Source organism: Astyanax mexicanus, unplaced genomic scaffold (genome assembly GCF_023375975.1).
Source record: "Astyanax mexicanus isolate ESR-SI-001 unplaced genomic scaffold, AstMex3_surface scaffold_34, whole genome shotgun sequence".
NCBI classification, from domain to species: domain Eukaryota; kingdom Metazoa; phylum Chordata; class Actinopteri; order Characiformes; family Acestrorhamphidae; genus Astyanax; species Astyanax mexicanus.
The window spans coordinates 1,773,695-1,800,500 of NW_026040044.1; the positions used below are offsets into that span (position 1 = coordinate 1,773,695).

Here is a 26,806-nt window from a genome sequence, read left to right on the forward strand (position 1 = left end):
ATTAAATACATATTATTGTATATGTTTATATTGACAATTTAAATCTAAATATAAAATCCCTTTAAATATTTAATGTCCGTAAGCTACAGGAGGATCATCACCACCATAACCCCTCCAGTGATGTTCATATATTCATATATATGATATATTAACATGATTAACGCTAATGTTAACCTTGATCTTGAGGCGGTCGACGATGTCCTGGATGTCAGAGCAGGCCAGCGTCTCTCTGAAGCTCAGCTCTTTAGCGAAGTTGATTTTATTGTTGAGCTCATGAAGCTGCTCCAGAAACTCCTGCTCCGTCACCGGACTGTCCAGAATCACCCTGAAATCACCAACATCACATAAACATCACAGCGAGAGACACATCAGCAAAACGCCCGTCCTCAAAGGACCAGATGTAACTTATACATGTGATAAAATGTAATATAAAATTCATGTAACTACTCCTTAATGTTAATTAATGTTAAAAAACTCTGATTACATTACAGTTCATGCAAGAAATACGTTTGCTTGTTGCTCTGTTACAACGTAAATCCTTTTAATTTTTTAACTTAGTGTTATAAAATTCACAAACTCCATCAATCAATGATCAAACTTTTGAAACAAATTATAACATTAACTTTGATCAAAACGTTTGATATACTGAAAAGAGGCTCAATTAGTATAAAATCAAACATTGTAAGCGGTTAAAAACATGTGTGACAGATGTAGCATTTCACAAAAAAATGTACTGCAGCAGCCTTGGATCAAACTAATGAGAAAGAGAGAGAAAGAGAGAAAGAGAGAGAGAGAGAGAGAGAGAGAGAGAGAGAGAATACCCTCTAATAATTAACATTCAAAAAAGAGCCATAAACTTCTGGAAGCACATTAAATCTAGTGACCCCCACTCACTCCACTATAAAGCACTGACCTGCCAAGAGCTGAACATCCAGAGGAGTCCCCTAACCCAGCTGATCCTGAATCTCACTGACCTAACACACACCACCCAGCCCCACTACACACTCGCCCAAAACATTAAACCCAACCAAATTATTACCCAACAAAAACAGAAATACATCACACACTGGACTGAGACAGTAAAACAGCAGCACAGACTGCAGTGCTATTCGGCTCTGAACCGAGAATACACTCTGGCAGATTACCTGACAGAAATTAAAGATAGAAAACTGAGAAAGATGTTGAGCATGTACAGACTCAGTGAGCACAGCCTGGCCGTGGAGACCGGCCGGCGCAGGCAGAACTGGACACCCAGAGAGGCCAGACTGTGCTCTCACTGTGAGCTGGCAGTGGTGGAGACAGAGCTGCACTTCCTCACAGAGTGTCCAAAATACCACTCCATCAGGAGTTTATATTATAGGAAATTTAGCAGCGTCGCCCCCGAGTTCCTACACTGCACTAATACACACAAACTGCCCTACATACTGGGAGAGAGCAGAGAGCTGATCACACTCGCTGCCCAATACATTACAGCCTGTCACAACCTGAGAGACAACCAGTGAGACCGTCCACCAATCACTAATATCTATACTTATATCTGTAATACGTTCTGTACTATTACTTTCACTTCTATTAATCTAACTTTAACATGCTTTATTACTACTTTTACTTCTTTTCTTTATTAATAACTCAACCTTTTTAATATTACTGTTTTTTTTGTTTTTTTTCTCTCTAATCTGTAGATTTACTTTTTGTTATTATTGTTAGTATTTATTTATTATTATTTTTATTATTTTATAACATCTGCTTACTTGTATTATTAATTGCTTTGGCAAAAGTGTATGTAATTACATTCATGCTAATAAAGCACCTCTGAACTGAACTGAATACAATTTCATTCCATGCACCAAATGTAATGCTAATAACAATAAAGTCTCCTTCAATCCTTTAATTCTAAGATATTTATCTTCCTGCGCAGTTGTGCATCAGGGGCTACCACTTCTATTTCTATCCTCATTAGAGTCAGAGAGAGAGAGAGAAATAGAGAGAGTTTATAAAGAATACACGTCCAGTTACACCTCTACTGGGACCTTTCCAGCTCAAGTTTGACACGTGTGGCATAAACCATCAGACAGGTAAATAATACAGGATATAAGTGCAGTAAAAGCTGAGTAACGTACGAGATCATGGTGCTGGGGACCACCAGCTCGTCCACCAGCTGACTGAGCTGACTGCGCACCGCCTGCCTGTTCTTCAGCCTGATGTTCATACTGACCGACTGCTGCTGCAGAGTCTGAATCTCACTGCTGATAGACGACAGATCACTCTGAAACCCACTCAGCATCTCCTCCATCCTCTACAGAGAGAGAGAGACAGAGAGAGAGACAGGGAGAGAGAGACAGGGAGAGAGAAAGAGAGAGAGAGAGACAGAGAGAGAGAGAGAGAGAGAGAGAGTGAGACACAGAGAGAGAGAGACAGACAGAGAGAGAGAGACACAGAAAGAGAGAGAGACAGAGAGAGAGAGACAGAGAGAGAGAGAGTGAGACACAGAGAGAGAGAGACAGACAGAGAGAGAGAGACTTTTTTGACTTTTAAAAACGCTTTATTAAAAACGTCAGTTATGCATGATCACAAACACACCTTTACGCAAAAATTAAAGGAGACAATCGTTTGGATTACCATGAAAACAATAATTCACCTCCCTCCACCAGTACACAGCCCCCCGCAATACACCACCTCATCTCAAACTCCAATTCATTTCGTGTGCTCTGATAGAACAAGAACTCAGCTCGAACCCGAGACTCCACCAGAGCTCTAAACAGTGCTGAAACATCACAAATCCTGCCTTCTGACCTCATTCTCAACGTCTTCCAAATGGCTAATTTAGCCTGTCCCAGCAAAAAATTAACAAAAACACATTTAAGACTGTTAGCTTTAGTGTATTTACACCCAAAAATAAACAGAACTTTTGTAAATGTCAACCCCACCCTTTGGAGTACCTGATTTAAAAGTTCAAAAAGTGGTGCCAGTCTGGTACATTCTATAAATGCATGGAACACAGTATCAGGAGCCTGACAGAATAAACACTGAGGAGACACAGCTGGAGTGAGTTTAGAAACGTGTGTATTAGTAGGTAAAACACAATGCAGCACCCTCCACTGAAGATCTCCAGAGCGTTTAGGCAGAGGAGCCTTATACAAAAGCCTCCATGACGGTTTCAACTCATCAGGGACTGAAAGACAAGTTCTCCATTTAGAGTCCACCCTCCCCTGCAACACAGCGAAAAAATCAGATTTCACGCAACTCCGGTACAGTGCCCTCTTCCCAGCGCTAGAGAGAGATATGTTCAGTAACCCTTCAGAAGAGAGAAGACAGCCCACCCTACTCTCCTCCCCCTTAAAAACATTTGGCGTAATATCCAGCTCCGGAAAACTCAAAGAGTCAGGCTCCCCAGCAAAACAACTGGATAAAAAAGTCTGATAGGACTGAGAAAATGAGCCTCGCACTGCATTTAAAAAGAAATTAACCAAGCGCTCAGATTTCAGGCCGACAGCAGCTTTAATTTCAGCAGCTGATCGCCATTTCCCCACAGCCAGATCCACAGTATCCCTGACCCTGACTACTTTCGCTCTGATAAAAGCAGCAGCGGTTGAACTTAAACAGTTTACATTGCAATTAAAAAGGGGATTAGAAAATAAGGGTTCATCCAACCCAAAATGAGCCCCATCTTTCCTTCCCACGGTAAATGAACCCCAAACATCAAGCATAGAACCATAAAAACCCGGCACGGCAATTTTCTTTACATCATCATGAGACATAAGAAACAGTTCTTTATCAAGGCCCAGCCCCCCCATTGTCCTGAGCGTTGCTAGTCCAAACTGAATCCATGGAGTACTTCCATCATGATACAGCAGTCTTTGGGCTGATTGTAATCTCATGGCCTTTACCTTATCAGTAATTTGTATCAGTCCCTGACCTCCCTCATCCAGAGGGAGATATAGCACTCCAGGAGGAAGCCAATGGAACCCATGCCAGAAAAAGTCAATGCAAGCTTTCTGGATACCTCGTACCATAGAAATAGGAGGATCCAGAACTGTCAAACGGTGCCATAGCATAGAAGCTATTAAGTTGTTAATTACAAGCACTCGTCCCCGATATGACAGGTCAGGAAGAATCCACTTCCATCGTTGTAGCCTGCCTATAGCTCGGTCGTCCATTCCCTCCCAGTTTTTTTTCATGAAGGTTTTAGTTCCAAAGTAAATGCCCAGTATTTTCAGTCCATCTGATCTCCAGGAACACTGCTGGGGAAGTGAAGGAATTGCCTGATCCTGCCACTGACCCATTAAATATGCAGCACTTTTGGACCAGTTAATTTTTGCTGAGGCTGCTGCTTGGAACATCTGGAGGCATGTCGCCATCCCCGCAACATCTTCATCAGTTTTTATCAAAATTGTGACATCATCAGCAAATGCACTTAGGGTTACTTTTTCCACGCCTGCAGCACATGATCCTACAGGCGCTATCCCACTGAGCTGTTTTCTCAATGCTATCAGCAAAGGCTCAATAGCTAGAGAATACAGCAGCCCAGACAGACCACAACCCTGCCGAATGCCACGGCTAACACTGAACGGTTTGGAGAGTCGGCCATTAATTTTCAACAGACTATAAACATCTGTATAGAGCAGCTTAATCCAAGAGACGAAACCCTGGCCAACCCCGAAGGCCTTAAGAGTGTCAAATAGGTAAAGATGATCCACTCTATCAAACGCCTTCTCTTGGTCCAACGATACTGCTCCAATATTCATCTCCTCCAATTCTGCATGGCTGAACAAATCCCTCATAAGGAAAAGATTGTCAAAAATAGAACGCCCGGGAATGCAGAATGATTGATCACTATGGACAATTGACGCTATACAGCTTTTAAGCCTGATAGTCAAAGCCTTAGACAGAATTTTATAATCAAGCCCGAGAAGAGAAACTGGACGCCAATTCTGTAAGCACTTAAGGTCACCCTTCTTGGGCAGCAGGGTCACTATGGCTCTCCGGCAACTAAGAGGAAGAAGACCCACTTCCATGCTTTCCAAGAAAACAGAATGTAAGTCTGGACCGAGCAGAGGCCAGAACACTTTATAAAATTCTGCAGTCAGTCCATCAAGTCCCGGGGCCTTGCCATCAGACTGTGCATATGCAGAGGCCGTGAGCTCCTCAAACGACAATGGGCCTTCTAACACTGAGCTTTCCTCATCCGACAGATGAGGCAGGTCACTCAACAACCATTCCCTGGCCGCCTGGTCACAAGGTTCAGCAGAAAAAAGATCCTGGTAAAACAATGATGCATGTCTCATGATCTCGTGTCTATCCACAGTCTCTCTCCCATCTGGCAACCGCAAGCAAAGGAAGGCTTTTTTCTCTGTAGACTTTTTCTCCAGGCCGAAGAAAAAGGAAGATGGAGCATCCATCTGGTTGAGCCTTGTGAAACGCGCTCGCACCAAAACTCCTCGGCCACGCTCCTCCAGCAGATTTTTAAGCAAAATCTTCTTCTGCTCAATGTGTTCAGTGCCGCCTGGATCACTTGAGCCATCCACTCCGCAACTGGACTTTAAAATGTCCTTCTCGAGTTGTTCCATCTTGCACTTAAACAGGTTCGCATTTTGAGCAGTATAATTTTGGGAAAAACATTGGATCTGAGACTTTCCAATGTCCCACCATTGGGCCAGGGAAACAAACTGATTTTTTCTCTCTCTCCAAGCCTCCCAGAAAAAAGTGAAAGATTGCTTGAACAAGTGGTCTTGCAATAATTTGCTATTAAAGTGCCAGTATAACCGTTGTTCAGTTACAGAAGAGAGTGACACAGAGACAGAAATAAAGTGGTGATCAGATAGTGGAAAAGGAGAGATAGAATTACCAAAAAATCTGGTCTTATTGCTGTTCTGCACATAGAACCGGTCCAATCGAGCCCCTGAAATCCAATTTACACTTGTTTTCACCCAGGAATATTGTCTCGTCATTGGAAAAGCCTCCCTCCACACATCAATTAAACCATGATAATCAATAACAGCCTTAAGGGCAGCTGTTGACCGTGGATGTGGTTCCCCATGATTCCTGTCTAAATCAGGAGTAACAGTACAATTAAAATCACCAGCCAAGACTATTACTCTTCCAGGAGAAACAGCTTTAATCGACTCGGAGACTGTCCTAAAAAATGCACAACGGTCTACACCAACAGTAGGTGCATATGCATTAAATAGAGTGAAAAGGAGTCCTTTAATTTCCACATCAAGCCTTAATAACCTCCCTGCAATGATCTCAGTCATAGTGGTATTAAGCCCAGGGGTAGCATTTGTAATTAAAATACCAACTCCAGCACTATTATATGATCCATGACTGAGGAAGGCCCGGCCTTTCCATTCAGCTTCCCACTGCAACTGATTATCATGATCGGTGTGAGTTTCTTGCAAAAAGAGAATGTTAACTTTTTTGATTGTTACATACTCAAACAGAGTAGCTCTTTTTATAGCATCACGGCAGCCATTAACATTTAAAGATCCTATTTTAATGCAAGCCATGGTGCTTAGAAACCAAAACAAAATATGGAAAAAAACGTAAACCATACAGATAAATTAAACTCTTTATTTACGGTGCAGTTTTCCTTTAACAGTGCTTACGATTTTCTTCAGCCTATATCGTTTTTGTTGATCTAGTTCTTCCAGGGTTGCTTTTCTCATTGCTACAGCACATGAAGCCAAAAACATTTGTAAATCTGGGAAAGAACGCTCGATGCTGGGTTTACGCTGACCTTTAGTGTTGTCTAAAAACTGATTAATCTGGGTAAGTGAGTACAGTGCAGTCCTAGAGCTAGAGCTGAACTCTACTGAAGCCTGAGAATCAGTTAAAGCACCCACATCCCCTTCATCTAACACACTATCCACTCCCTCACACTCCATATCAGACTCTCCCACCACAGACCCGAGGTCCAGCTCAGAGAAAGGAGCACTACACTGACCCAGCTGAGCTCCCTCACCGGGGGCATCGCTCTCCTGCGCTCCCTCCATCTGAACATTACCACCATCCCCGGGATCACCCTCAACCCCCCCGGCCTGAGACTGATCCTCAGCGGACTGAACAATAATAATCGCGCTCGCGTCACTGAGAGACACTGCACCAGCCCCGCTCTCGCGCTCCGGGTCAGCGGGAGCTGCGCGATCAGTTACCGGATCAGTATGCGCGCTACTCTTCCGCACGGAGTCCACCGGTACGGCTCCAGGTTCGCTCTCGCGCGCTGAAGGAGCCGGACCTGCGCGCTCAGTGCTGGGCTCAGCACTGGGCTCCTCCGCGGCCCCGGCATCCCCCCCCGCGCCGGATACCCCGGAATCGCCCAGCTGAGCACCAGAGTCAGTGGCATTATTCTGGGGGCACATCTGCCTAATATGACCAAATTCCCGACACAGAAAACACCGCATGGACTCAGAGCTGATAAATAAAGTGCAGCTCCTTCCATCCACCGGTACAGACACAGAGACATTTAAAGGGTCATGCCGCGGGTTTAATATAACAGACGCCTGGCGCCGAAACGACTGCACATGTTTAAACTCCGCGCTCTTACAGCCAAGAGGAATCGTCTTCACTGAACCGACCACTTTACCATATCTCTCCAGAATGTTTTTTAACAGTTCGTCTGAAGCTACAGGTGGAACGTTAGACAGCACGACGCGTTTAGACGGGCTGGACAAAGCCAGAACCGGCACAAACTCGTCTTTAATAACGAGACCTGTTTCTATTAATTTATTCACCATCTCCACTTCAGACAGAAACACTACGATGGCTTTATTCATTCTGGAAGCTGATTTAATATTCCTAGCTCCCACTCCTGCACTGACAGCAACCAAACAATCCTCCACTGATACAGAGGGATCCGGGAAACACTTACACCCATGTCTGAAAGTCAGCCGCGGGGAAAATCCCCCGGGAGCCGCCATAACGACGGTAAACACGGAGTCACACCCTCCCTAACACTTCCACAACCCCACCAACACAATTAGCAGAACCAGAAATAATAGAAAAGTTTAGAAAAACTCACTCACTCACTCGACACACTGCCAAACACCCGCTCCCTCACCCGGCATGCACACACACGCTCACTTCCGCTCACGTGAGACAGAGAGAGAGAGAGAGAGAGAGACAGACAGAGAGAGAGAGAGAGAGAGAGTGAGACACAGAGAGAGAGAGACAGACAGAGAGAGAGAGAGAGACAGACAGAGAGAGAGAGAGAGACAGAGAGAGAGAGACAGAAAGAGAGAGAGACAGAGAGAGAGAGACAGAGAGAGAGAGAGTGAGACACAGAGAGAGAGAGACAGACAGAGAGAGAGAGAGAGAGAGAGAGAGACAGACAGAGAGAGAGAGACAGAGAGAGAGAGAGACAGAGAGAGAGAGAGACAGAGAGAGAGAGAGACAGAGAGACAGAGAGAGAGAGAGAGAGAGAGAGAGAGAGAGACAGAGAGAGAGAGAGAGAGAGAGACTTTTGACTTTTAACACCACTTTAATTTAAACATTGTCCACAAAAAATCAGCAAATAGAACTATAGTTGATTAAAAAAAAAAAAATAAATCAATCAGTGTGCAAAAATCTCAGCTCACACGTTCAGTACAAACCCTCCAAACTCTTCTGGTTCACAAAGCAACCCCCCAGCTCCCCACACAGCAAAGAAAAAGTCCACATTGTCAATTAGGCTATAATAGGCAAACTCAACACGGAGTCTCTTCATTATAAACCCCCTAACGATCAGAACCGGGTCGGTACCAATCCTGTTCTTCCTTGTGCACCAGATAGCTAACTTAGCCACACCATACAGAAAGTTCAACAGCACCACTCTGTCCTTTTTCACCACTGAATACTTAGGGCCATAGATAAATAAACTCTCAGTAAAAAAGCCTAAAAACTGCAACCCCCAGTCTTTAATTAAAATCAAAATAGGACCCAACCGGCGACACTGAAGAAAAACGTGAAAAACCGTCTCTGACATCCCACAAAACGGACAGCCATCACCTAGTGAGGGATCAATCCGTGCCGCGTGCCTGTCCTCCACTGAAGGTCACCCACCCTCTTCTCAGTGGGTCTCTTGTACAAGGACCGCCAGCTACCTTTAGGGGAAGAGTCGGTCTGAACAACCTCTGTCCACTTAGTCTCTCGCAGGTCTCTCAGGCTCGAAAAGTTCAGGGCTTTAATACAGCCATTATACAGTGCACCTTTCTGGAGAGTGCTGAAAAGTCCGAGACTCAGTTTTCCCAGTGACAACAGCATCCCCTGACCCTCCTGCCAGTCATCCCAGCCCAGGTCCATCACCAGCTCAGGAAAGTCACTCTGGTCAATCTGACACTGTTCATCAAGGTTGACGTCCAAAAAGTCACACAGGGAGGCAGACAGGTCAGACTTCAGTCTGTTTAAGACCTGTTTAAACAGGCGCACTGACCTATGACCAGCCAAACCTGCCAACTGTTCCTCTGTCACCCAGTCCACACCCCTCCTTAAATGGCAAACCTTAAAAACACCTTTTTCCAGCAAACCAATCCTCAGAGCCCCCGAAACCTGGTTGAGAGATGGAAAAAGGGGGTTAAAAAACAGCGGCTCCTCAAAAATCCACATGGACGGAGCAGCACCACTCTCCCGGGAAAAGGAAAAGAGCTGCCACGCCTCCACAGCCGCTAGATAAAAAGAAGTCAGACCACGTAAATCCACTGCCCCCAGTCGAAGAGAGAACAGGTGTCTGTCCAAACCCATTCTACCAGCAGTCCTAAGGAGAGCACAAGCGACATCCATCCAGCTGTGATGATCAAGGTACAGCAGCCTTTGTACTGCCTGCAGCCGCAAAGCAGCAACCCTGGAACGAATGTCAATTAGACCCTGTCCACCCTCCTGTACAGGAAGGTACAGAACTGCAGGTCTCAGCCAGTGTTGTCCACTCCAGAAAAAGTTCACCAGTGCCTTTTGAACTGCATCGATCAGCAGCCTTGGTGGATTTAGCACTGTAAACTTATGCCATAAAGCAGATGCAATGAGGTTGTTGGCGACCAGAACACGACCCCTATACGATAGCTGGGGTAGCAACCAAGACCATTTAGACAACCTGGCACGGACATTCTCCTCTACACCTTCCCAGTTCCTAGCCATAGCCTCGTCGGTTCCCAACCACACCCCTAAAAACTTCAGTCCAGTCCTACTCCACTGAATACCCACTGGAAGTGGTGGTAAAGGCTGCTCCCTACTATTAGGACCACACCACAATGCTTCTGTTTTATCCCAGTTTAGCTTGGCTGAGGTGGCTGAACCATAAACCTGCAGGGCAGTTTTTAGGGACACAACATCCTGCTCATGCCTAATTACTGCAGTAATATCATCAGCATAGGCAGAAACCTTAATAAAACAAGACTCAATCTGTAAACCAGACAGTCTCTTTCTGAGCAGACAGAGTAGTGGTTCCACTGCAATGGCATATAGTTGCCCAGACAGGGGGCAACCTTGCCTAATCCCCCTGCCAACTGGAACAGGAACACTCAATCCCCCCCTCACCTTGATCAAACATGCAGCACCCGAATACAACAGTTTGATCCAAGAAATAAAACCATCCCCAAAACCAAAAACTTTCAATGTAGAAAAAAGATAGTTATGATCTACATGATCAAAAGCTTTTTCTTGGTCAAGAGACAAAAGACCAAAATCCAATTCAGACACTTTTGCATAGTCAATCATATCTCTTAATAAAAATAAATTGTCATAAATCGATCTTTTGGGGACACAGTAAGACTGATCTTTGTGTATAATAAAATCTAACACTCCTTTTAACCTGTTAGCTATACAGCGTGATAAAATCTTATAATCAGAACATAAAAGTGACACAGGCCTCCAGTTTTTCAGAAGGCAGAGATCTCCCTTCTTTGGTAAAAGAGATAAAACAGCACGCTGACAGCTTTTTGGAAGAACACTGGCTTCAAAACTAGCCAGCAAAACTTCAAACAAGTCTTTCCCAATGATTCCCCAGAAGTCCTTATAAAAGTCAATTGGCAAACCATCAACACCAGGTGCTCGCCCAGAAGTGAGCTGGTGAACAGCCTTGGTGACCTCATCGAAAGATAATGCAGCATCCAGATCCTGCTGCTGCTGTTCATCCAGTTGAGGTAGATCCTCATGAAGAGAGTCCAAACACTGTTGATCCAGAGGACTGGCCGTGAATAAATTAGAATAAAAACCCACAGCCAGCTTCTTCACCTCAGTCAGATCTGTTGTAACTGTCCCATCCTCCCTACGAACTGAGACCAATGTCTTATGTTGAGGAGTAGATTTTTCCAGATTAAAAAAGAATGAAGTAGGAGCATCCATTTCCTGCACAGACAGGAACCTGGACCTAACTAAAGCTCCTTTCGCCTTCTCATTCAAAATATCACTTAGTTCCTGCAGCTTCACAGTAAGATCAGCTCGCAAATCACCCACATTCTGCTGGATCATTGCGCTGTGTATCCTGGTAATGTCCCGCTCCAGTACACCAACTGCACTTCTAAGTCTTGAGGTAGAAAAAGCAGTAAAATCTTGACAAAAAACTCTAATCTGGGCCTTTCCCACTTCCCACCATTGCATGAGGCTCTCAAATTGAGACTTTTTCCCAACCCACTCTGCCCCAAAAAATTTAAAATTTTCACAAAAAATCTTATTTTTCAAAAGCGCCTTATTAAAATACCACATACAACTCCTGGGGGATTGAAAAATAAAATAAAACTCCAAAGTACATAAGTGGTGATCAGAAAAAGAAGTGGGCTGAATACTAGACTGGCCCACCATGTTCCTCACACCATTAGAAACATAAAATCTGTCTAAGCGTGCAGCAGACACTCTCTGTTCTGACATTTTTACCCAGGAGTACTGCTTAGTTGTGGGATGTTTTTCCCGCCAAATATCAATCAGATTAAAATTAGAGACAATGTTGGCCAGAGTACTAGCGGATTGAGGATGAGGCTCCTCCCCATTTCAGTCCTTCATAAAATCCAGAGTACAGTTCCAGTCCCCACCCAACACAATAGTGTCACCTGAGGAGAGTGACAGTAACAACTGACTCAGTCTAGCAAACAGCTCACTTCTATCTGGTCCCCGGTTTGGTGCATATACATTAATAAAAACAAAAACATGGTCATACACCTTAGTTTTAAGCAGAAACAAACGCCCAGCCACAACTTCATTAACAGACAGAACAGACATTACAGACGACTGCGCTAGGAGGAAACCCACACCAGCACTGACATTCGAGCCATGGCTGAGATAAAAATCCCCTTTTGACCATAACCCCCAATCAGATATTGTGGTCTCATCACTGTGCGTCTCTTGTAAAAAACAAATATTCAATTTTTTAAGAGTAAATAACTCTGAGAATATGGCCTGTTTACTTCCATCTCTAAACCCGTTAACATTTAATGATCCCACTCTAAAGACCCCCATATAAAGAAGAGAGATAGATAAGAAACAGTGAAGCAAGAGACAAAGAACGAAAAACGGAGAAACCCTCTCCCCATGTGCTCTTTGACTATACATTATCTCGGTCGGAAACCAGACTTTACACGTTTAGCCATTTGAATATTGGTCAAATGCTTTTTTAAATGGTATCGGTTCGTCTTGGGCAGAACATCAAAACCGACAGACTTCTGTGCCTTTAAAACTGAACCTACAAACTCGTCCAAATCTGAGAAATAATCCTCAACCGCAACATGCCTACCTTTAGTTTCATCCAGGAAAGAATTAATCTCCTCAACAGAGTACAAATCCTCCCCAGTGCACTGACTTCCTCCCGCACCAGACACCTCAGACATCCTGTCATCCTCCATCCCCTCCTCCGCCAGAGACACCACTGAACCAGCCTCAGACTCATTTACCTGATCACTCAAACCAACCACCACAACCTCTTCACCCACCTGAGAACCACCACTACACACCTTAGAACCACCACTCCTACCCACGTGATCCTTTGGAATACTGTCTAGCTGTACACCATCCGTGCTACTTACCCAAATACTAGTATTACTACTAACTTGAGCATCAGCCCCACTACACACCTGAGCACCAGCCTCACCGCGCACCTGAGCACCAGCCTCACCGCGCACCTGAGCACCAGCCTCACCGCGCACCTGAGCATCAGCCCCACTACACACCTGAGCACCAGCCCCACTACACACCTGAGCACCAGCCTCACCGCGCACCTGAGCACCAGCCTCACCGCGCACCTGAGCACTAGCCTCACCGCGCAGCTGAGCACCAGCCACACTACACACCTTGACACCAGCCACACTACCCACTTCGCCATCACTATTCCTCCTGTGATCAGCCACCCCACTTTGTGTAGCACTAAACACTACACTCCCCTTATCCCTACCTACACCTTCACCATGTTCAGCCTGCTCCTGATCACCCTCACTAACCACAGCCACTCCCACCAAACGCTCACTCACCTCTCTCCTGCGTTTAACCCCGGCAGCTGTAGCAGCAGAAGACCCCTCACCCGAATCTTCCGTAGCGCCAGACACAGCAACCCCCTCCGGAGCGCCGCTCAGCGCGGCCTCACCCACGGCCTGGGTCTGCTGCGCCTTCCTCTGCTCATTTAATGGACACATGGCCCGTTTGTGTTGAACACTACCACACTGAAAACACTTCAGATTGTCCGTACTGGCGTACACCATATAGGAACTCTCACCGTGAGGCACACGAAAAGAGACCTCGAGCGTCTTATCCGCGCTGTTTAAAAACATCAGCACTTGTCTCCTGAAAGACAGGACGTGCTTCAGCGCCTCGTTCCTACAGCCGAGCGGAATCAGCCGAATCTCAGTCACCAACTTCCCGAAGCGACCGAGCTCCTTCGAGATCGATTCATTAGAAATGAAGGGAGGGACATTGGAGATGGTGACTCTGGTCGCCGGTGTAGAAAGTGGAGACACCGGGACAAAAGTCTCCAAAACCCAAATCCCCCCCTCCACCAGCTCATTAACTAACCGCGCATCTTTTATAAACACCACTGCATCTTTATTCATCCTAGACGCGGAGTAGATCTGTTCATGGCCAACTTTACCCCCCACCGCGAGCAGCACGTCCTCCAGTGCAGCCTCGGCCGGCGGGACACACCTGAACCCGTTTGAGCGGGAGAGCAACGGCGCCTCCGCCACAAGGCGAGAGGCCATGGCGGGCCCCCCCCGCACCGCTCTCGCGGTAAGCGGTGTACCGTGATCAGTGAACTCAGAACAATAGAAAACCCAGAAAGAGGGGAAAAAACGAAAACCACACTCTCACCTCCACACACACCACCGCTCCCTCACACACCCGCACACGCTCCGCCCACTCCCAGCATGCAGAGAGAGAGAGAGAGAGAGAGAGAGAGAGAGAGAGAGAGAGAGAGACAGAGACAGAGAGAGAGAGAGAGAGAGAGAGAGAGAGAGAGAGACAGAGAGAGAGAGAGAGAGAGAGAGAGAGAGACAGAGAGACTTTTGACTTTTAAACCTCACTTTAATATCACAACATGAAAAACAGAAACACAAACAATTCTACAAACTACCCATAAATTCAAAAAGTCTCAAATATGATGCTTAAACCCCACAAAAATAGCAAAACAAAAAGCAAAAAAATGTTAGAAAGATAAATCCAAAATCTCCTCATTAGGAACACACAAAACCTCATTCTGCCCCAACACTCGGTTAAAAGTCAGCATATTATGAGTCAACTTAAAAAAGGCATATTCCACCCTGAGCCTGGACTTTACTGCTGTTCTCAGCAGCAGCTCGGGGTCCAGTGTCCCGCTCCCCTGGAGTTCATTCTTTCGGGAAAGCCATACTGCAAGTTTGCTCTGACCAATCAAGAAATTGATCAGGCAGATCTTTTCCTTATTAGCAGCCACATACTTAGGACCAAACACATAAAGAGTGTCTGACCACAACACGCCAAGAGCACTGCACCACAGCTTCAGCAGGGCTAGCATCCCTGAGAGCCGAGTACACCTTAAAAACAAGTGCTCAACAGTCTCCTCACTGCTGCAGAAGGGACACTGCTTTCCTGTAGTGGGGTCAATGTGCGCTATGTGTCTGTTCGTAGCCACAGCCCCATGCACAATCCTCCACTGCAAATCTGCAGTGCGTTTTTCTATTGGAGGTTTGTATAGGGATCTCCAGCAACCTCGTGGAGAAGAGCCTGGTGCCAACAACCCTGACCATTTTGACTCCTTGAGACCAGAGAGATTGTCTTTATGGAGAACTTTGACACAAGCTCCATACAAGGCCTTTTTAGACACATCACTAAAATTGTCCAGACATGGCAGTGTAAAAGAGAGGAGGGCCCCCTCCTCCTCACATGAGTCCTCTGTATTAAAAACAATAGGGAGTGATGGGAAAAAATCATGGTCTGCATCTGAGGAGCGCTCTAAACCATCTCTGAAAGAAGCAGGCAGGGCTGATATCACCTCTCCCAGGACTCTCTGCAGCAATCGACCAGAGAGGATGCCAGTCTCTGCTCTCAGGACATCGCTGGACTTCCAAGACCCTCGCGACCTCAAATGTCCCAGTTTGACAGACAGAGAGAGAGAGAGAGAGAGAGAGAGAGAGACAGAGAGAGAGAGACAGAGAGAGAGAGACAGAGAGAGAGAGAGACAGAGAGAGACAGAGAGAGACAGAGAGAGAGAGAGACAGAGAGAGAGAGAGACTGGGAGAGAGGTCATGCTTCAGATGAGCTCCTGAACTTTCTTTTATTTTTTCTATTTTAAAATGAGATAGAACTTAGAAAACAACACATATTAAATCATAGTTAGGTAGTAAACCTAAACGGATAATTTTTGTTTAAAAGTTAGTCAATTTGGTTGAAATATATAAAGAAATCTTACAACTAGCTTAGCTTAGCTTAGCATAGCAAATCTAGCTCACAAAGTGTCACAGAAGAAAAGAAGAAGAAAAGAAGAGGACAATACCTGGAACAGAAGCAAAAAAGGGAAGAATAGAGAATTAAAATTCGATTCTGTCTGATAAAGAGGAAAAGAAGACAGCTACAGAATAATATCTACAGAAAAGCAGGGATCTAAGCAGCTAAAGAACAGAGGGACTGGATTCACTAAACCAGCAGACAGCTCTGAGTTTTTCTCCACATCAGGGGTAAGGAAACACCTACCAGAGATAAATACTGTGGATGATCATTTATTACAGAACTTTAATCAGCCTTAAACAGTAGATATTTTCTGCTTTCCTATCAAACTGCTAAAGTTTTTAGCAGAGCTGCTAATCCTGAGACTGAGACAGTTAGAGGGGCCCCTCACCATAAACTGTTTTGGCATTTTTTTAAAAACGCTACACTGTGTGAGAATGGCTGGAGCAGCAGCAGAGCCCCGCCCACAAACATTCCACTTCCCCACAGACACTCTGTCTGAGAGCAGCAAACAACAGCACAAGCTGAAAACACAGAGAGAAAACCCAGAAACCTTATTTAAAGACTGCAGTGTGATTAAAGGGAAAACCACCACCACCAACCTGCTGTTTTACACACAGGACACAGACGTGTGGCATGCTGCTATCTGCAGTCACTATAAATATGTGACAAAACGTGGAATCTGCAAAGGCCGTCAGATCTACATTTTTGAGGATAGTGAAAGAGAATCAGACAACAGAATCCTATCAATCAACCTGTATCAGAATGGAACAGTGATGATACAGGGAAGTGAGGCTGCACTCACACAGTTTGAGAAGACCTTTCCCACACTTAAAACTCAGTGTAAAAATGAGAGAGCACCAGATCCCAGCCTGGATCTCCCACCTGAAGAGCACAGTGCACAAAGAGAACCACAACCCCTCCACAGCCACACCCCTACTGTAGAAGACACGCCCCCTTCAACCAGCACTGCCCCTTTTCCGAGTCCACGCCTCCTCAGCACTGTAACCCAGCTCAGAGACAGTCTCTCTATGATGGAGGCAGAGCTAATTGGGCTCAAGGAACAAATGCAAACTCACATCTCCACAAATTCAGATTCTGAACCTCTCAGAGATCAGATCAACCAGACAAAACACCAGCTGAAAGTAGCTGTGCAGGATCTGAGAAAAGAAGTCCATGGCCTGCTTAATGACAGAGAGGTTCTGAGAAAGGAGCTGGACGAATATAAAGAGAGTGCACAGAAAGAGTTTGCAGACCTAAAACAGGAGCTGAACCAAGAATTATTGAGCCTCGGACAGGAGATACACCTCAGAGACACAGTCATAGAGTCTCTAAAAGAACAACTAAAATCCCAATCATCCCCCATGAATACTGCCCATACTAAAGATGCCCAACTCACCCAAAGCTCCTCAGACACTGCTCATAACCCCACCAGGTCAGAGGACACCCAGACACCGCTCACCACACAAAGAGAACATACTGAACCAATTGCAGAGACTGCCACAGTGCCCCAAAATCACCAAGAAAACAAAACTCATACCGCCCCAATCCGAGACCCCAGAGCCAGCAGACCTTCTGCATCACACACAGATGCAGAAGTAGCAATACTTATTGACTCAAACGGAAAGTTCTTACAAGAAGAAAAACTTTTCCCAGGAAGGAAAACTACGAAGATATGGTGCCCAAGAACAAGAGACGCCCATCAAATCCTGTCTGGCAACATCCTTGACAAGCCCACCTGCATCATCATTCATACAGGCACAAACGACCTTAGAGCTGAGCAGGAGAGAGTTGGTGGATTAGTGTGTAGAGTAGCACAGAGAGCTGCAGAAAACTTCCCCAGTGCCAAGATCATAGTCTCCACCCTCCTTCCTCGCAAGGACTTTCATCCAGCCACCATCCAGAAAGTCAATGCTGAAATTTCAAGAGGATGTTCCCTGATCCCTAATGTGCACCTGGCCCACCACTCCAACATCGGCCCCCATCATCTTTATGATCACGTGCACTTAAACAGAAACACTGTTAAAGAATTTGCCAAAACTTTGAAAGACGTGGCACTGGGTCGACAAAGACATGTAGGTCCTAAACCCATGTACAGAGAAGGAGAGCATGCAGCAATGCAAAGGTTCCACACAATCACAAGGAGCCCACCCACACGTAAACCCCCCCAAAGGCCACCGCCTGGACTCCAGCGATACCAGCTCAACTTACCTCAGTCATCTCAGCATGTCCCACCTGCCAGACCTGCACCCCGGCCTTCACCACCCAAAGCAAAGCCCCACCACCCACCAATTTCATCAACCCACCAGAACCAACCAGAGAGCAGAGCTACAGAAGCCCCACTGCCCCAGACTCACAACCCACAGCAACAGTGCAGCTATGCAGATGCTCTCAAAGGAACCCACACCAAAAAGGACATGGGTGAGATCAAGCAATTACTGCAATATATCTGCACCAGACTTGTGTAGGAACTACAAAAACTAAAAAAGGAGCAGAAAAATGTAATTAAAAAAAATGTTCATGTTCATGTTTTAGCACTTGATTGAATGGTGTATAATTCTCTCATGTACACAGATCATTTACAAATTTAATGTTTATGTGTCTATCTCATTTTAACTGAAAAAATAAGAAGGAAAACTATGGCATCATTTTCAATATGTATGTGGAATATCCAAGGCTTAAACTCATCAGCTTTTGGCCTAAAAAGTCTAAACAGAGACTTTCTAGACTGTATCAAAAACCTTGACATCGTAATCCTACAGGAGACATGGTGTAAGGCTGAGATGGTCACTCACTGTCCTAAAGAGTACAGAGAAATTATAGTACCGCCACAGAAGCTGAGCACAATACGTCAGGGTAGACGCTCAGGGGGGATAATAATGTGGTACAAATCAAATCTTCATTTAGCTATAGAAATTCTAAAAACAGGGAAATATCATATTTGGATTAAAATCAGAAACATTGTAATCTGCTCACAGTAGGACATTTTCCTCTGTGCCATTTACATTCCTCCCCCAGAGTCCCCATACTACACCGAAGACATGTTTTCTGAGCTAGAGAAGGAGGTGTGCCATTTCCAGGCCCAGGGAAATGTGCTTGTTGTGTGGGGACCTGAACGCCAGAACAGGGACACAGCCTGACTTTATACCCTCACAAAAAGATCATTCTAACTTATCATATCTTATTAACAATAATTCTTTTTACCTTCCCAGAAACAGCCATGACAGCGTAGTAAACAGAAACGGAAGAGACCTCCTGCAGCTCTGTCAAAGCCTGGGTCTGTACATTGTCAACGGTAGGACACGAGGGGACTCTTTAGGAAGATACACATTTTGCTCACCTCTTGGGAACAGTACAGTAGATTACATGATCACAGATTTAGATCCTTTCTCTCTCAGTGCATTCTCTGTTAGACCACTAACCCCTCTGTCTGATCACAGTCAAATTACTGTGTTCATTAAAAGGACAGAGACTAACAGCACAGCACACACTCAGCCCAGTAAGCTGTACAACATCCGGAGACCGTACAGATGGGCCCAAAACAGCACAGAAGAGTTCCAGAAAACAATCAGCACCCAAGAAATTCAAACTCAGTTAGACACCTTTCTGGATACCATATATTATCACAGTAAAGAAGAAGTCAATCTGGCAGTAAAAAATCTAAATACAATATTCAAAAACACATCAGAAAAGGCTAAATTAAAAATTATTAATACATCAAAACCTAAGCTTAAAAAAGAAGATAACTGGTTTGACCAGGAGTGCCAAAACATACGTAAGGAACTAAGGAAATTATCAAATCAAAAGCACCGTGACCCAAACAACAAACAAACATACGCCTTCTTTACTGTGAGACATTAAAACAGTATAAACGTACACTCAGAACCAAAAAAGCCCAGCACACTCACAAACAACTGACACTAATTGAGGAGTCAATCAAAACCAATCAATTTTGGGAAAACTGGAACAACCTTAAAAAAAGAGACCGTGAAGTATTGGCTATACAAAATGGAGATATTTGGACGAACCACTTCCAGACACTTTTCAGAAAAATAGAGACAAATTCAAATCCACAGCAGAATAATAAAAACAAAAAGCTTAAAGAATTAGAATTAGCTGTTAAAGACAATCAAAACCCATTAGACTTCTCAATTACTGCGCAGGAACTTAAAGAAAAGATTAACAAACTAAAACCAAAGAAAGCAAGTCGGCCAGACGGCATACTAAATGAAATGATAAAAAGTTCAAGTTCTAAATTACAGCTGGCAATTGTGAAATTATTTAACCTGGTTCTGAGTGTAGGTTACTTCCCTGAAATCTGGAACTATGGACTTTAAAAATGTCAATCTTTAAAAATGCCAATCTTTAAAAATGGAGATAAATTCGACCCCAATAATTACCGAGGCATCTGTGTGAACAGTAATCTGGGGAAGTTGATGTGCAGCATCTTAAATTCTAGACTTTTAAACTTCCTTATGGAGCACAATGTCTTGAGTAGAAGTCAGATTGGATTTTTACCAAATTTCCGCACCACTGATCATATTTACACCCTACACACCCTAATTGATAAATATGTTACCCAAAATAAATCCAAAATGTTTGCATGTTTTATTGACTTTACCTGGCAGTAAATCTAAAAAAGACAAATATTTTAGTATTTCAAAAAAGATCCAGATCTCAGGGGCAAAAACACATATTTAAATTAGGTACAAATAATATTGAATATTCAAAAAACTACAATTATTTAGGTATTACAATCAGTTCATCTGGAAACTTTACATTGGCAGTGAATGAACTGAAAGGAAAAGCACGCAGAGCTTTCTACGCCATAAAACTACAAATTCCTGTAGAAATTCCAATTAGAATTTGGTTAAAAATATTTGAATCTGTAATTCAACCTATTGCCCTTTATGGCAGTGAAGTGTGGGGTCTGCTTACAAACCAAGAATTTAGTAAATGGGACAAACATCCAATTGAGACCCTGCATGCAGAATTCTGTAAAATTATTCTGAAGGTTCACAGAAACACCCCAAACAATGCATGCAGGGCAGAATTAGGCCAATTTCCACTGATTTTAAAAATACAAAAAAGGGCAATCAAATTCTGGACACATTTACAACACAGCGACCCCCACTCTTACCATTATAAATCTCTGCAGTACCAAGAGTTGAGCAAAGACACCAGTCCCCTCACTCAGCTGGTCCTGAAGCACAGTTCTACACTCACACACATTAACACACTTACACACACAGCTCTAACACACACTAACACCCCACACACTCAGGACCAGACACCAATCAGATTCAACCAAATTACAAAACAACTCCAACAAAACTACATCAGCTATTGGGAAACTCAAACTAAATCTCAGAGTAAACTACAGTGTTATTCGGCCCTAAACCGTCAGTACAGAGCAGCGGAATACCTGAGCACCCTGACTGACCCCAAACTGAGGTCCACCCTGACCAGGTACAGACTCAGTGCCCACAGCCTGGCCATAGAGACGGGCAGGCACAAGAAATCCTGGCTGCCCAAAGAGCAGAGAGTGTGCCCACACTGCCCACTGAACAGACCAGAGACAGAGCTGCACTTCCTTACAGAATGTCCCAAATATTCCCAGATTAGAACCCAATTCTACACCAAATTCACCCACAAATTACCTGCATTTAAAAACATCCCCGATCCAGAAAAACTCCCCTACCTGCTGGGGGAACACAGTGAGTGCTGCACTCTGGCAGCGCAGTACGTCCAGGCCTGCCACAGCCTGAGGGACAGTGAGTGACCACAGATACACTGCTGTACAGAACTACAAGCTCTATTACTCTTTATTATAAATTAGGGGTGTCACGATCTCGATATTTTATCGAAATCGAATCGAAATGAGGTCACGATCTCGAGTATCGAAGTCAAAAAGAGGATCGACGATCCCTCCCGCGCGCGCTACGCAAATAGCGCAGCGCGCTACGCAAATGGCGCGGCACCAACACAGCGCATCCTATTCATTTAAATAGAGATAGCCACTGCATGAGCGCAGTCGGCGGGAGTGTGATCACTGTTTTTATCTGTCCAACGGGGGAGGGGGGGCGGGGGTTGGGCGCGCAGGTTTTGTATCTGTATCTAACGGAGGGGTGGGTGCGCGCAGGTGAGAGCGTGTGAACTCGCTGAAATGCGTGTGTCAGTGTGACTTGAGAACACTGACTATAGATCACAGTGAGGTGGATTAAAAATCTTAAACTTATAATTGACTACACCTGTTGCTTTCCATTGAATTAAAAAAACATCTTTCTCTCAGATAAAGTAAACACAAGCGTGTTTCTGACTAAAATAAAAGCTTTTCAGGAGAGATATAAGTTATGTGTAAATATTTATAAGACAATACCCACATCACTTATCTAACCAGCCTGTACTGATTTCTGCCCCCCAATAATGCTTTCAATAACCTCTTGTAACCCCTGGGAGCCAGGGGTTACACTCCAATAGCCTTTAATAGTCTTCAGTAGCCTTTAAAAGACTTACCTGGCGGCCGTGGTGTGTCCACTAAACTCCGTAGTTATAAACATCCTGAGGTTAGCAGCGCGCTAACTGACCTGTTTATAATGTAATCCGAGCAGTGACTCCGTGTCGGCTGTTCTAACCTGCTGCTGTTAGCTGCTTGGGCTGAAAGATGAACTGTAGTGAGCTGTATTATCCGGTTAGTGGGGTTAAAACCTTTATTTGTTTACAGAAACAGTAAAAACGGACTGGCTGAGCTCTGTAGCCCGTGGCTGGGCTGTACTGAAGTAGTGACTGAGTGAAGAGAGCGGAGCTTGTGCTGCTGCTGCTAGTGGTTGGATGAAGAACTGCAGCTTCATGTAATGAGCAGTTTCACCAGCCATCCACACACAGCTCTGATAAACTGCTTGTTTTAATAGTGCACACTGTTGCTACCAAAAAAAGTCACTAGATGGCATTACCATATATATCTTAATAAATAATAATAATAATATTTATAATATTTATAATAATAATAATAATAATAATAAATATATTATTTAAATTTTATGAGGCATAAAATAATAACAAGAAAAAAAAACAAGAAAATCGAGAATCGAATCGAATCGTGACCCTCAAATCGAAAATGAAATCGAATCGAGGATTTAGAGAATCGTGACACCCCTATTATAAATCATATGTTGTTTTTTTTGTTTTTTTCTTATAATAATTCATTTAATTGTTTACTTAAACTTGTTCAAATTTACCTGTACAGTTATCTTATGTTAAATTTTGTCAGGAATATATATATATATATATATATATATATATATATATATATATATATTTGTTAATCACAGCTTTGGCAATACAAATGTGAAAATTTGTCATGCTAATAAAGCAACTTTGAATTTGAAATTTGAATTTGAGAGAGACAGAGAGAGAGACAGAGAGAGAGACACAGAGATAGAGACAGAGAGAGACAGAGAGAGAGACAGAGAAAGAGAGAGAGAGAGAGACAGAGAGAGAGAGACAGAGATAGAGACAGAGAGAGAGAGACAGAGAGACGTTTGACGTTTAAAACACCATTTATTTAACACTTACTTTAGAAAAAACACAAAAAACTAGAACAAACCACAAAAAAAAAACAAAGAAAAAACAAAAATGTCTACAAATTAAAAACAAACCCCCCCTCATCATCAGGTTCACAGATACACCCCCCAAGCCCCCACATAGCAAAGAAAATGTCCACATTATCAGTAAGGCTGTAGTAAGAATGTTCCAAAACCAGTCGCCTTAAGACAAAACCCCTCACCATCAAAAGAGGGTCAGTTCCCCCACATCCCTCCATTTTATTTTTTCTGCTGCACCAAATAGCCATTTTTGCAGCTCCAAACAAAAAGTTTAAAAGAATTACCTTCCCCCTTTTTGAAACGGAGTACTTCGGTCCATAAATAAACAAAGCTTCATCAAAAAACCCTAGAACTGCTAGACCCCAAGTCTTCACTAACTGTAGAATCTGGCCTAAGTGTGAGCACTGAAGAAACACATGAAACACCGTCTCAGAAACCCCACAAAATGGACACCCATCCCGAGCTGAAGGATCAAGTCGTGCCGCGTGCCTGTTTGTGGCTAAACACCCATGGATGATCCTCCACTGGAGATCACCCTGCCTTTTCTCAATGGGCCTTTTATATACAGACCGCCAGCTACCTCTTGGGGACGCGCCTGTCCCAATAACCCCAGTCCATTTAGTGTCGTGCAGGTCCTTTAAAGAGCGAAAATTAAGCATTTTGGTACATGCAAAATACAGCGATTTTTTATTCAAATCACTGAAGTTCCCGAGAAGTGGCACCTCCAGAGAAAGGAGCATCCCAGACCCATCTTGCCAGCCCTCCTGCTCCATTCTGACCATCAACTCTGGAAACACGGCCAAACCATCCTGACAGGCCTCCAAGTCCGTTGCCTCCAAAAAATCTAATTCAGAGACAGACAGGTCAGATTTCAGAAAGTCCAGGACCTGAGACACAAGACGGACAGACCTAACACCAACAATTCCTGCCAACTGATCCGCGGCTATCCACGCTGAGCCCCTTCTCAGGTGACGGACTCTGCTAATTCCGGTCTCCAAAAAACTGTTCCTCAGCACCCCGGACACCTTGGACATTGTTGGCAGAACAGGGTTTAAAAACAAAGGTTCCTCAAAAAGCCACAGAGGGAGCTGTCTTGGTCTGCCTCACAAATGAAAAAATCTGCCATGCCCGCAGAGCCGCTGAGTAAAATTGAGTGAGTCCTCCAAAGTCCACTGTATTCAAAGAAAGGGAAAAAAGATGTCTATCCAGACCCATGTGACCAGCTACTTGTAGAAGAGCACAGGCCACATCCATCCATACATGGTGCTGATGATACAGCAGTCTTTGTACTGCTTGCAAACGTAAGACAGCAACCCTGGAACGGATATCCATAAGTCCTTGTCCTCCTTCCTGCACAGGAAGAAACAGCACTGCAGCCCGGAGCCAGTGCTGACCACTCCAAAAAAAGTCTACTAAAGCCTTTTGGATGCAATCGATCAGTTCCTCTGGTGGGTTCAACACGGTAAACTTGTGCCACAAAGCCGATGCAATTAGGTTGTTGGCTACTAGAACACGCCCCCTGTATGATAACTGGGGTAGCAACCATGACCATTTAAGCAACCTGGCACGAACCTTCTCCACTAACCCATCCCAGTTCCTAGTTACAACTTCCCCAGTGCCTAACCACACCCCTAAAAACTTTAACCCTGTCCTTCTCCACTGTACAGCCCCTGGAAGCTGCGGTAAAGGTCTATGTCCCTCTGCACCACACCAGAGGGCCTCCGTCTTATCCCAGTTTAGTCTGGCAGAGGAAGCTCCCTCATAAACTTTTAAAGACTCTTGTAAAAAAGAAACATCAGCATCATTACATATCACAACTGAAATATCATCCGCATAAGCAGATAGCAGAATCTGACTGGCTCCGATATGTAGACCTGATAACTTCTTTCTCAGCAGACAAAGAAAAGGCTCAACTACAATTGAATAAAGTTGTCCTGACAATGGGCAACCTTGCCTAATCCCCCTACTGACTGGGACTGGAGTACTAAGACCCCCTCCTATCTTAATCATACATGTTGCATCAGTGTACAATAGCTTTATCCAGGATAAAAACCCTTCCCCAAAACCAAAAACTCTTAAAGTGGTAAACAGATAATTATGGTCAACACGATCAAAAGCCTTTTTTTGGTCAAGTGAGAGAAGACCGAAATCAGAACCAGACACCTTTGCAAAATCCAACACATCTCTAATAAGAAACAAATTATCGTAAATAGACCTCTTTGGAATACAGTAAGATTGATCAACATGTATAAGTGTATCCAAAAACTCTTTCAGTCTATTAGCAATACAGCGTGATAGGATCTTATAGTCTGTGCAAAGGAGCGACACAGGTCGCCAGTTCTTTAATAAGCAGAGATCACCTTTCTTTGGCAGAAGCGAGAGAACAGCACGTTGACAGCTTTTAGGTAATACTTTAGCACTGAAGCTAGCTTGCAGAACACTAAAAAAGTCTCTTCCAATAATACTCCAAAAAGCCTTGAAAAAGTCCACAGGTAGGCCATCAATGCCTGGTGCACGTCCAGATGTAAGCTGATGCACAGCACTGGTAACCTCCTCAAATGTCAAGGGTTGATCCAAAGCTTGACTTTCCTGTTGACCCAACTTTGGTAGATCTGCGAGCAACACCTCAGAACTTTGCTGATCTGTGCCCTCAGCTGCAAACAAGTCAGAGTAAAAATGTACAGCAAGCCTCCTCATTTCAACAGGGTCTGTGGTGATGGAACCGTCATCTTTGCGTAGGGACGCCAAAGAGTTACATATAGAAACAGACTTTTCCAAATTAAAAAAAGAAAGTAGTGGGAGCATCCATATCATTAATAGACAGAAATTGTGACCTTACTAAAGCTCCCTTCACTCTCTCATTTAAAACAGCACGTAACTCCTGCTGCTTTGTGGCTAAAAAAGGCTGCAAGCCAGGTGTAATCTGATTGATCATACGATCCTGAATCATCACAATATCCTTAGCTTAGCTGTGGAGCAGGATGTGAAACTCTGGCAAAATATCCTGATCTGGACTTTGCCTATCTCCAACCACTGCATGAGACTGTCAAAATCACTCTTTTGCTGAACCCATTCCCCCCAAAACACCTTAAAATTCTCACAAAACCATTTATCCTGCAGAAGCTTCCTATTAAAATACCACATACATTTACTTTGAGTATTAGAAACAGTTAAAAAGTCCACAGTAACTAAATGATGATCAGAAAAACATGTAGGTAGAATCTCAGCCTTACTAACCCTATGTCTCACATCACAAGAAATATACATCCTATCAAGTCAAGCTGCATAAACCCTTTGAGCAGACACCTGTACCCAGGTGTATTGTCTAGTTAAGGGAT

General features: G+C 44.1%; 1 protein-coding gene across 1 annotated transcript in view; it reads right to left on the bottom strand.

The window, feature by feature from the left end:
- The window catches only part of LOC125780517 (vacuolar protein sorting-associated protein 52 homolog), a 69,974-nt gene that overhangs the window by 21,585 nt on the left and 21,583 nt on the right, over positions 1–26,806 (bottom strand). Inside the window, exons 6-7 of the mRNA XM_049473173.1 lie at positions 2,121–2,296; positions 175–325 (exon numbers count right to left, since the gene is read on the bottom strand). Of these exons, the coding sequence (XP_049329130.1) occupies positions 175–325; positions 2,121–2,296 (327 nt within the window). The remainder of the gene's footprint in view (positions 1–174; positions 326–2,120; positions 2,297–26,806) is intronic.